General features: G+C 36.2%; 1 protein-coding gene across 2 annotated transcripts in view; it reads right to left on the bottom strand.

Annotated features, from left to right (window-relative positions):
• PRRG1 (proline rich and Gla domain 1) overlaps window positions 1-12699 on the bottom strand; it is a 134821-nt gene that overhangs the window by 67282 nt on the left and 54840 nt on the right. For both annotated transcript variants that reach the window (XM_004000393.6, XM_019823724.3), the window contains exon 2: window positions 11260-11310. In XM_004000393.6, coding sequence (XP_004000442.1) covers window positions 11260-11269 — 10 coding nt within the window. In that variant the 5' untranslated portion in view covers window positions 11270-11310. The remainder of the gene's footprint in view (window positions 1-11259; window positions 11311-12699) is intronic.

Below are 12699 nucleotides of genomic sequence, written 5' to 3'. Positions count from 1 at the left end.
AAAAGCAAAAACCCTAAGCTTGCTTTCTTCATCTGTGAGATTGAAATAATAGCACCGATCTCATAGTTATAAATGAAGTCATGTACATAAGATACTTTGCTCATGGCTTGGCAAAGAATGAATGCTCAATAAACAGTAGTATGACTTGTCACTGTCACAGTGGCAGTTAATCCATAAAAGGAAAAACAAGAGATCTGCCAAACTGATAATAAAAATACAGTCAGAAAATACACAATAAATGAATAAAGATAGGGTTAACTTGCAGGGAATCCGAATGCTTAACACTAGGGATGCCTGGGAGTTTGGTCTCCTAGGTCAAGTTTGAAATGAAATGAACTAGCTTTATAAAGTGCTGTTTTAAGTCTGAAACTCTCTTGGAGGCACTCAGCACTAGTCTGGACTGTTTATTAAAAATGTACAGATTGATGGTTTGCATCTGACTTAACTAATTATGCAGCCTACTCTCAGCTCTATGATCAGTAGCGTAGCAAAGATTTTCAGTAAACGTGTGCCTTGGCTCCCCAGAAACCAAGGTTATCTTAGACATTTCTTGGTGGTTCACAATTGAAGACAAAGCATGTCCTCTGTGACTAAAGATGGCCTTAGGAGCCATTTTTCTCCTTCTGCACCATACCTTTAGCCACTATTAAAGCCTTATGAGAATTTCATAGGTTCTTGCAATTACCTAATGTTGCCTAGTGGCTACAATATACTTTGATGATTAATAAATATTTGGGAAATATCATGAGATTTTAAAATTTCAGAAATTCAGGGCACCTGGGTAGCTAAGTCGGTTAAACATCCAACTCTTGGTTTCAGTTCAGGTCATGATCTCATGGTTTAAGAGTTCGAGTCCCGTGTTGGGCTCTGTGCTGACAGCGTGGGGCCTGCTTGGGATTCTCTCTCCCTCTCTCTTTGCCTTTCCCCTGTGAGCACACACACACATGCACGTACTCTCTCTCAAAATAAATAAACTTTAAACAATTTTTTCAGAAATTCTTCAGAACACAAATTAAGGTCTATTTCTAGTCCTTATTTATAAGGATCTAACACTTGTAACAAAATCATAAGGAAGCACCCTTTACAATAAGTTATATGCTTGCTTTTATTAACTTCAAGTTTGATCATGTGTACGCGGATAGCCTATCATTATTAGAATTTTAACAACAGAGGTGTGTGGGGGGCTCAGTCAGTTAAACTTCTGACATTGGCTCAGGTCATGATCTCATGGTTCATGGGTTCAAGCCCCACATCACACTTTGTGCTGATAGCTCAGAGCCTGGAGCCTGCTTCGGAATCTGTGTCTCCCTCTCTCTCTCTCTGCCACCCCTCTCCTGCTCGTGCTTTGTCTGTCTCTCTCAAAATTGGATAAAATTTAAAAAAAAATTTTTTTGAGAATTTTAACAGTAGACCACAATGAAGCTCTTAAGGCTAGAATAAGAAATGGAAATTAAACACAAGGGGCGCCTGGGTGGCTCAGTCAGTTAAGCGTCTGACTCTAGGTTTCGACTCAGGTCATGATCTCAGTTTGGTGAGTTCGAGCCCTGTGTCAGGCTCTGTGCCGACAGCGTAGAGCCTGCTTGAGAGTTTCTCTCTCCCTCTCTCTCTCTGTCCCTCCCCTGGCTCACGCTATCTCTGTCTCTCTCAAAAATAAATAAATAAACTTAAAAAAAAAAAGAAAATTACACACATGACATATATATATATGACATATATATATATGTCATATATATATATAAAGAGTATAAAGAGTACATAAAGAGTATATATATATAAAGAGTATATATATATATTATATATTTATATATATATATATAAAGAGTATCAGGAATAGCTACAACAAAATATACTGAATAATTATTTTCTATTCATTTTGAGGTTATCTGACAGTTCAGGTAGCTATTCAATATTTTACATAATCCTTGTGATAGTAATATATCATTTATGCAGAAAACACTCAAATAAACTTAGTCTCATGAACTCAGAAACAAGAGATGACCCCTTAAGGTCTTACATTATAATTTATCTTATGCTTTACCTACAGGAAGCCCCAGCTCCCTTAGACTCATCAAGGATCAAATTACTCAACCTTCATCCATAAGCCTGACTATGAGACTTGAAAGCCTCACTGCACATTACAGCTAAAAGGTAGAAGGGGCAGAGGTGAGCTGAACTAGATCAACACACAGACAGCAACAAGAAGTGAAAGCTGATTAATCTGAAGGCAGAGGAAAAGAGAGAAGACCCTTTGAGGTTTAGAGTAGGTTCTAACCACCTCCCATATTAACAACTCCCAAAGCTGTGAGCATCAGTGATTATGTTTATAATGAATCTGAGTTACTAAGAAAGGGCCATATGATGTTCATATTGTTTAGGAAGGAAGTAGATTATAGGGTCTGTTTTAGAACCAGTTCCATAAAAAATGCTTTTTAGAAAGTTTTTTTTAACACTTATTAATAAGGTAAGCAACAGAGATCTGCAAAGTCTATTTATTCTAATGGAAAGTTTGTTCCTAGACCATGTCTGTAAATGTTGGCACACCAACGACTGAGTCTATAATAGATCCACACACTAGCCAGGAAGCTGTTTTTCTTTTCTGAATGAATCTCTAATATCCTGTTTAGTTGTGAATTTCTCATAAAAGACAGAATATGCTAAACCATCCACTTATTTGAGCTTTTCTGTTTGTCACATAAAAATTGTCTTTTGAGACAAACTTTTTGAAGCCAATATCCATTTACCACTTTCAGCAACCGTGTACTAAGACCAATGAAACTGCAGCAAATGATAGGAGTGTGATATGGTGAAAAGGTCCTTAATTTGTACTCAGAATATGCAGATTCCTGTTTCAGGTCCAGCACTAAACTGGCTACATGATTCTGAATTTTCTTGCTTAATTTATCTGGGCCTTTCTCCTAATTAGTGAAGCTAAGGTGTTGTATATGATTTCTTAGGCTCTTTCAGTTGTAACTCTGAAGAATTTTATAACTGGAAAGGTTTTTGTTGAGTAGGAATAGTGTATCTTATCCAAATCCTTTTGAGATACTAATACGCTATTTACAGCCAAGCAAACACCATCCCCCCCAAACCATAAGTATGTAGGTAAGTAAATAAATAAATAATAAGAGAAAATCAACAAGGCATGCTCCCCAGCTAACCCCGTGCTCAGGTTTATATAAAAAAATAATCAAGTGTCATACTCATAATTCCTTGTTTTGTTTGTAAGCCATTTTGTACTATTATTTACTCAGTTGGGCATGCATACAATGCCTTCAAGGTTTTTTCTGGCTGAAAAAGGTATTAAATGGTATTTCTTATCACAGACTGATGGAAATAACTTTCCCTAGGAAAACAAATTCCCACATTCCAAAGTGACATTTCACTTACTAAAAAACAAAATTATGCAAACTAAAAAGATGCCAGACCATCTTCCTATTTCTTGATAAGGTGAAAAAAATAAAGTGTTTCCCAATTGTACTTCACCTCTGTAACCTATCTGTAGAATTTAAAGGTTAATTTTTTTCATAGCAGGTAGGTTTATAATTCAAAATTTGTTGTATGGTGGTGTTCATGTACCCAATAAAGATATCACAAATGTACAGCTTAGTTAGAATGGTATGTAGAATATACATGTTTTCATGGAAATTAGGGAGCTGAAACCCATATAAGAAATCAGATATTTAAAAAATAATTTGAAGTGACAGGACTGAGCTAGTCAAAGTGGGAAGTCTCAGGGTTTGAGAGAAGAAATAATTGTTGCTAGTATCTTTAATATCCCGAAGCTGCTTCTTAAGGACAATGTGGTGGTTATAATCTGTACCTAAGACTTGAAAAAATATGTATCTTTGTGCTTCCGGAGGTATGCAACAAAATGCCAGATGATAACAGGCAGGTTTCCGGGAATAAGTGTGGAGCAAATGCCAGAAATGGATTTCTATAAAAGAGAAAACAACAGAGGTAATGTATGTCTATAAAGTCAATATTCTTTAAAAACAAAATAAACATGGTTCTCCCCAGAGTGAGTCTTACTAACTCAATATGGTTTTCTTAAAAGCCAAATTTTACATCATATATTCAGTTGTCTCTTGTCCAATGATTTTATCTATTTTCCTTAGTGTTTTATTTATTTTTTAAGAGAGAGAAATAGAGTGGGAGTAGGGAAGGGGCAGAGAGAGGGAGACACAGAATCTAAAGTGGGCTCCAGACTCCAGGCTGTCAGCACAGAGCCTAACGCAGGGCTCAAACCCACGAACCATGAGATCATGACCTGAGCTGAAGTTGGACACTTAAACGACTGAGCCACCCAAGCACCCCAATGATTTTATGCTTAATAAGGAATAATGAGATACAGAGAAATGGTAAAACAGATTCTCTCACAAAGAAATGTAGAAGGCCAAGTTTTCTTTGAAGGAATTTTATAATTTATAGCTCCTTCTTATTAAAAAATTCTTCATGAAATGGTAGATGGCAGCACTCAAATCAAAATTAAGCACACAATCAGGTGAAATCATCAAAACAGAAGAATTCCAAAGATAGGTATTTCTCCTATCACTAACGTCTTGATTGTATCAGCAAGAAGATCATTGGTTTTAGTGTTTACACTTCTTACAACCATAAAAATTTCTTTTTAGTTTATGGATTCTATCTACATTGATTACAGTTCTGTCCCATATGGAAGAATATGGAAATAACTATAACTTATAATCACCATTTAATGGGAAAAAGAGATGTAGACAGAACTCACCAAATATGAAATATGGTATTAAATACCTGTGTTATAGTGAATGCTTTACAACTTGTCAACAGACAGTGTAATACCACCCATGTGATAGTCGGCTGTAATCTAGACTGTAGGAGTGGATAAGTGTCCTAATAGAATACATTCTACAGTTAATCAAAAAGTCACATTTCAGACGGCAAAGATTGCATTCAGCTACCTTTTTCTTCTGCCAACAACAGCAGAGCATGATGGATTTAAAAAACAGACTCTCGATGACAAATTAGCGCCTTTGTTAATTAGCACATAGATTTCAGAAATGAGTTTTTACTGGTGAAATTAATACTGTTTGTATGTGAATTTTCTCTAGAAATGAAAGCAGAATGCAAACTTTTGCTTTCTCTATCTGAAGGGGAGGTGCTACATACCAGGAGCACTTTGTTTTCTTCCTTTCCTGTAAGGTGGCTCCTCAGGGACCCTTTAGAAAAGTCGGTGCTTCACTGAGCATACTGGAAACCACGGACCCATTTCAAACCCTTCATTTTACTGACAAGAAAACTGAAGTCCAGAGGTTAAGTAACTTACCCAAGGATACAGCTGCTTCATTATAGAACCAGGGCTATACCTTGGTTTCTAGAACCATACAATGCTCTCTTCTTTAGACTCAAGGTACTTCTATGAAAAACATCATAATATGTGAGTTATGGCTTATCTCTAAAGATTTACTTTCCTTTATTCTAAACCAGTGGTTCTCAGCCCAGGGCAATTTTGCACCCCCAGGGAACATTTAGCAACGTTTGGATAGATTTTTGGTAGTCACAACTTGGAGAGGAAGGAACCACTGGCATCTAGTATGGAGATGCCAGTGATGCTGCTAAACATCACTAAACCGCTGCTAAATGTCACTGAGTTGTACACTTTAAAAAGGTCACTTCTGTGTTACGTGAATTTTGCCTCAAATGAAAAAAATGTCAATAGTGAAGCCTAACTTATGTACCAAAGGTTATTTTCTTGTTAAATAGGTAAAAGGCATCAAAGACAAAAAGCATCAAGCATTACAATGAGATGTTCTGTTTTGTTTTGTTTTTTAAGTAGCTTGACCCTTCGATAGTTAACTCATTTTCCTAGTGGGAAAGACTTGCCAGGAAAAAATAATGGCTGTTGTCAACCCCAAGCAGATCTGTATTACTGTTATAAAATTATGAAGATAAGGGTTTACGATAAATTGGTGACATCATCTAAACTGCAGAGGCATGAATATGCTACCGTAATAAAGAGACTCTGAAATTTAATATAGGCCAGAAAATGAAATAATTAATTGTCTTTAAATGTGTGCCTTTACTTGAACTATAAACCAGGGAGCTGTGAAATAAAATTAGACACTACATTAAGAGACAGTCACTTTACAAGGCTTGTCAGTTTGAATGTTCATTCTCTGTTTGACAATATAGAGCTGTATGCTCAGAGTTAAAGTTTAGGATTGGCCTCAACTGAACAGTAGTTCAGCACTGAATCCAAGAGCTTAGAGACAGATATACTGTGGTAGCTGTAAACCATCTTTCCGTCCACTAAGTCTTGATAAGTGGGGGAACATCTCTGGGTTTCTTGGGGTAAAAGGAGCCAAGCACATCCAGGGACCCAATGAAATTATGCTGCTACGTTTTAATAAAAAAACAGAGACTGTAACTGGCACATTTGCCACTTTTTTTTATAGCACAATGATATGTTCATGTATACTAGAACATCAAGGACATTAAGCTACCATTAGGTATAGAATATGATGACACAAACTGACTTTTTCAGATTAAGATTTTACAGACCCTGGGCAGGGTAAGAGCTATTTTCACAGACTAAATAATGAAAGAGGAGAAACAAAAAGTGCTAAGCTATCTTCATATTCTTATTTTAATTATTCTCCACAAATAAGACCTGTCTGTTTGCCATCATTCAGCTCTTCCAGACATTGTTCTCTATACAACAAAGCAAAATTAACCCTTTTGAAAATTTATGGCTAAATATTATTCCTATTTTGTAAGACAGGTTTGCTATTATTGAGACAGCATAATGAATTTCTACCATAAGCACTGTTCCTAACGTAAAGACAGTAAATTTAACAATGAATAACTATATATTAGACTAATAAATACCATGAACTGCTGCTAGAGCACTTAGAACATACAGTAAGAGAACTACGTTCTAACAAAAAAAGTTCAGATGCAAAACAGGTATGACTTAAAAAACCACATTTGGGGCACCTGGGTGGCTCAGCTGGTTGAACGTCCAACTTCGGCCTAGGTCATGAACTCGCCCTTCCCAAGAGTTCGAACCCTGCGTTGGGCTCTGTGCTGACAGCTCAGAATCTGGAGCCTGTTTCAGATTGTGTCTCTCTCTCTCTCCCTCCCTCTCTCTCTCTGCCCCTCTCCCACTCATGCTCTGTCTCTCTCTCTCAAAAATAAACATTAAAAAAAATCAAATTCTACTCAAACATTGTACAAAACAATAACCTCCAAAATTTTTAGCAAGAAAAATCCCAAGAAATTGCTTTGTGGAGTACTGAGACTTGTCATTTTGTCATGAATATACCAGTTGCTCAGGGGGTGGGAGGTAGAAAAGGTAGAATAAAGTTTTAATTTCCAACTGTAAATAATAAGTACTCGATCATTATGTACATAGTATTTTGTGAGCCTATTATACACATTTGTAAAATATTCACATTCTCTTCTTTGTGCAAATAGTAATTCTCCACTAAAATCTTATGATTTTATTCATACATGCTGTTCCTTTTTGTAACAGCATCTCCCCTTGTTGTCTCATACTATTCTGGTGTTCCATAATGTATTATATTCTTCCTGTTAAGAAAAACCACAACGACAAAAACCTATCAATCAAGAAGGGTGGCTTTTACCAGGTAAGTGGTGTCTTAAGCCTCTAACTTTAGGCACTTCACACTGTGGGCTGTGTGCCCCGCTGCTCAGAAGACTTTGATATTTGAGGCACTCCACCATCTGATACACATGTTTTAACTGTTATCATAAATGGTGAGCCAAATTCTCTTTGCCCAACTGTCCAGTCCCCTATGCTTCAAGAAATATATGAACGTCACTGTAGATCTTTGAAAATATTTTCTTCCAAACTTTTCAAATCAACAGATAGCTCCTAAGTTTTTAATTGACTTTATACACTACTAATGACTAGGGCATTCAGAACATGGTTTATTGAAAGAAAAGAAAAACTGCATAGGACATAGGGACACCTAGGTTTGCATTATGGCTCTTCATTTTATAGAATGTGGGCTTCAGATGCGACTTTCTCTCATGACCCTCAGTTTTATAATATATAAACTAAAGATAATATCCCTATTTACATCACAGAGTTCTCTTACAACTCAAGTAAGATAACATATGAGAAATATCTAAGAGTTATGAAGTGTTCCACAGATACTTGTTAATATCAAAATAATTATATATTCTTAAAAGTCCTAAATACAGGGGTGCCTGGATTGCTCAGTCAGTTAAGCACCTGACTCTTGATTTCGGCTCAAGTCATGATCTCACAGTTCGTGGGATTGAGCCCCATGTCGGGCTCTGCGCTGACAGTGCAGAGCCTGCCTGAGATTCTCTCTCTCCTTCTCTCTCTGCCCCACCCCGTTTGCACTCTCACTCTCTCTCTCAAAATAAATAAACATTAAAAAAAGTCCTAAGTACAAAGCCCTAGCTCAGAACTCATATATATATATATTTAAATATATATTTAAATATATATTTATATAAATTATATAAATATATAAATTATATTTATAAATATATTTTTATATATTTTTATATATATTTACTATATATATACTATAAATATTATACTATATACTATATATAGGATAATGTAATATACATACCACACATTAAATATAGTATATAATAGATAATTTACTGTGCTATACTATATGAAATTACTATCAATATATATTTAAATATAGCATATTTAAATACCATGTACTATTATATAGAATATAAATATATAGTATATTATTATATATAGATATATATATACATATATACATATATATATACATATTTATATACATACATATCTACATACATAGATATATATATACATATTTACTACATATATATATAGTAAATCCCATTTTACTATATATGTGTGTGTGTGTGTGTGTATATATAGATCCCATAAATACATATATATAACATATATGGGATATATGTAAATGGGATTTCAAGGATATAAAATGGACAGTGATGGTGGTCTCATAAGAAATTAAATACAAAAGTGTGTTCTTAGCCTCCCATCACCATTTGTAAGACATGGCTTACAATTTTTTTCATGTCACATAAAAGAATGATTCATTAACATATTTATAAATAATTTCTTCATCCAGTATCAAAGGATACTAAAAGAAATTCACCTCAATATTAATTTTAATTTTTCACCTACACTGTTTGGTTTCCCAGCTGTGTTCTTTGTTTCCAAGCCTCCTCATTAATGAGGCTAGTGCCATGTCTTTGTGATATTTTCCTCTGCTGCCTCTTTGTATGACACATTAAGCTATGTTTGTCAGAATCTTTGCCAAATCCAGTAAAAAATTCATTGTATGATGCCAGAAAAGAAAAAAAAAATTACCACACAGTACCATCTTTTTTCTCCCACTAACAGTGACAGCAATTAGCAAGTGAAATCAGGCAAGCTAAGTAAAGCTTAGAGAGTAAAGGATGGAGAGGCTTCAAGACTCAGGATGTTAAGAATGCTTTTACGGTGGACAACACAAACAGTCAAAATGCTGCTATTATAAGTTTCCAGGTGTTTGTAAAGTAGCATTTTTGGGAGCACTTCTCTTACTTCATCTCCAGGTTGGAAATATGCCCATCTTTGCAAATAACAGTACCATGCCCTATCCTTTATCAAGAACTCTTATTAGTTGCCTGAACATTTAAATAAACACCTGCTGAAGCACCTTTAACGTAAGCTCCTAAAGATCTCCTTGCTAATGACCCGAGGATCATACTGAAAAGGAAGAGATGAGACAAGGAATGTGTTGCTCTCAGTGCAGCTTTCTTCTTCATGTGGTCATGATGAAATCCAACAATCCAAACATTATCAAAATCCACCTGAAGCCTAAGATTAGGTAAGGACCAAGCCACAATGAGTTACTCCAGAAACTTGTGCTGACAGCTGACTTAGGGTTAGAACATGGCATGGATTAGTCCCAGAATTTTCAACAGTTCTTTTTAAATGTATTCATTTTCTTATATTTCTAAACTAAATTTATTCAATTTTTTTACACTTCTAAACTATCAGGAGATTGACATATTTTGTGGAGGTTGGGAAAAAACCAAAATCCCTGGGGCTAATCAATCCTTAAAGAAATCACTGGAGAAAAGAGGCAAAATCTGACTCAACAAGGTTCAGGAAGAAACTTTCCATCACTGATCCATAGTCCCTGGGGCTACCTTCCAGGGCCCATACTAAGGTGAGGCAGGCAAAGTGCTTAGAGCACAAAATATTAAGGAGGTACTATCACTTGCATAACCCTAGTCCCATTCCTGCTGCCTACAAAAACATCTGATCAAAAAACTTCATTTTAACTGTTAAGAGACAAAACCAATGAAAATACACTTATTCAATAAAGACAAGAATGAGCAGATACCACTGCTCTCTTCTATTATACTTCAGAGTTCCCAACACACTTTTATATGTATCATTACATTATGCCAACCACAACTTCCTGAAGCTGGAAGTACAGAATATACGAACCCCACTTGAGGTGGACAAGCAAATATAGGGAAACTCTAGGAATAGATCAAAGTACTATAAGTAGAGTTTTTTTCAGGCTTCTGACTCTATGCCCAGTATTCTTCTCACTATACTACACAACACCAAGTCTCCCTCTGAGGTTTTTTATGCATCTGCTTTTATGGTCTATGTTGATTAGGATTATTTATGAAGTCACTGGTGGTTGGTTACTATTAACAATAAAATGACTTTGAATTTGTCTATTGTCTACTGCCCATAAATAGTCTCATGAGAAAGGAAAAATCAGAGGAATTCACCTAATGGTTCTTAATGCCAGGCTTTAACATTTTAGGAGAAATCAAAACCATTTATAAATCAACCTAACAATGAATTTTTTAATACTGTCATTGGTTGCATAGCAGAATCATTTTTTTGTTTATTTAATTATCAACAAGGTTTAGGAACCAATGGAAGCAAATGAGTAACTTTCCCAAGAGTTGCAAAGAAGCTCGGATTAAGGCAGGTCTATAGATAACAAGCTTGAGCCATCTCTCCCTGTACTGAGAGATGTTCAGAAAAGAGGAAAAACAAAAAAAAAACTTTGCCAATGAGCAGCATGTGGTCTGTTGGTGTTTCTCTGCATAGCCCTGCTTCAGACAAAAACTTTCTAACACTAACCAGAAATACAATTTAGATGTTCACAAAAAAAACATATTGAGTTGCAAATTTGATTTCCTGTATATATAGATTAATATGGAGAAAGTCTAAATTATTTAAAAGCAAGAGAAACTTACTCCTCCCCATGTTTTCTTGTGGTCTCTGGCAGGTCCCTGGATGATGATTCCCTGTATAAAACACAGCGCATACACATAGTCAGATTCACAGAGACTGAGTCACTATATCAAATAAGTTCCATTAAAGCTAATGTGGTCAACATGAGCATTTCATTTTAGTGCATTCCAATCTTGCCCCCTTACACAAATGTTTTCTTCATCACAAATAGATATCTAACTTTAGAGAAACACAGCATTCTGGAGGCATGGACTCTATCTGTTATCAACTTACTATGTCCTTATTTGTCTACCATTAGTTTCTGCCCTTGCCATATGAAAGTCATCAAATTGGTCACATGCTTATTTCTTAGGAAGGCAGTGATATAAACAAAAAATATTGGATAAAAAAGCCAAAAAACCCAATTATAATAGCCAAGCTAGGATGTTATTAGTTTGCCTATCCCTGGCTTCTCTTCAGTGTCATTCTGTGACAAATCCAATACCCTTTAGGGTATAACACTATCTTGAATAGTGTCAAACAGCAATACCCTAATTAAATAATCCCTGAGGCAAAGCAGCCCACAGAGTTATTACCAATAAAGACTATGAATCAATAACCATGAATTACTAACAACAGAGATTTTGAAGGAAAAAACACACAATCCAAATGCAGGTATGCATGGAGGAACAGCAATTCTGTATTTAAAAGTTGAAAATGTACACACAGAAGCCAATTCATACCTTAATGCTTCATTTTCTTACAGGGCTCAATAATAGAATTACCACACATTTATTGTTCACCTGCCACATTCCCAACATGGAGCTAAGCACCAGAGAGGCAAAATTATAAGACGTAATCTATCTGTCCCATTAAGGAATGTATAGCCTACTTGAAGTTAAGCATATAGGAGAATGGTATCATCAAGATGGCCATACAGGTCATTCCCAACTATAGTCTCCCTCACAAGAAGACCAACAGTCAACTATCCATAGAAAAAACACCATTGTCAAAATCCCACATTAGAAGGGTAAGAGGACTGGACACACTCTGACATCACTGCCCTTCCCCTACAGTGGCACAGTGACACAATGAGAGCCCCCCAACAGGGCCTACAGTTTCTATAATGGGAAAAGAGAGCCCGGGGCAGACATTTAGCTCCCCCAGCACATGGGACACTTCCCAGGAAGCCCATTCATGTCTTGCCTCACAGGGGTCACTGGAAGAATGTGCAGGGCTTGACTACTGGGGACAGAGATGGAGAAGGGGGTGGGGCTTACAGCAAATTGTGTTCAGGTCTTGGCTGATGGCTTTCCTGCTTGCAGCAGCACTCCTAAAAAGAGATCCCAATCAGCAGCTCTGGCCATCCACAGAGCTGAGCCAGGGGCCCCCTCTGGCTTACAGAACTTGGTTGGGAGTTTTGCCTGATTTGGATCCCCAGTCAGTGGGCCATACTGACAGGG

This window comes from Felis catus, chromosome X (assembly GCF_018350175.1).
Source record: "Felis catus isolate Fca126 chromosome X, F.catus_Fca126_mat1.0, whole genome shotgun sequence".
NCBI classification, from domain to species: domain Eukaryota; kingdom Metazoa; phylum Chordata; class Mammalia; order Carnivora; family Felidae; genus Felis; species Felis catus.
The sequence above is the reverse complement of the archived record's forward strand: the minus strand, read 5'-3'. Positions and strand labels throughout refer to the sequence as shown.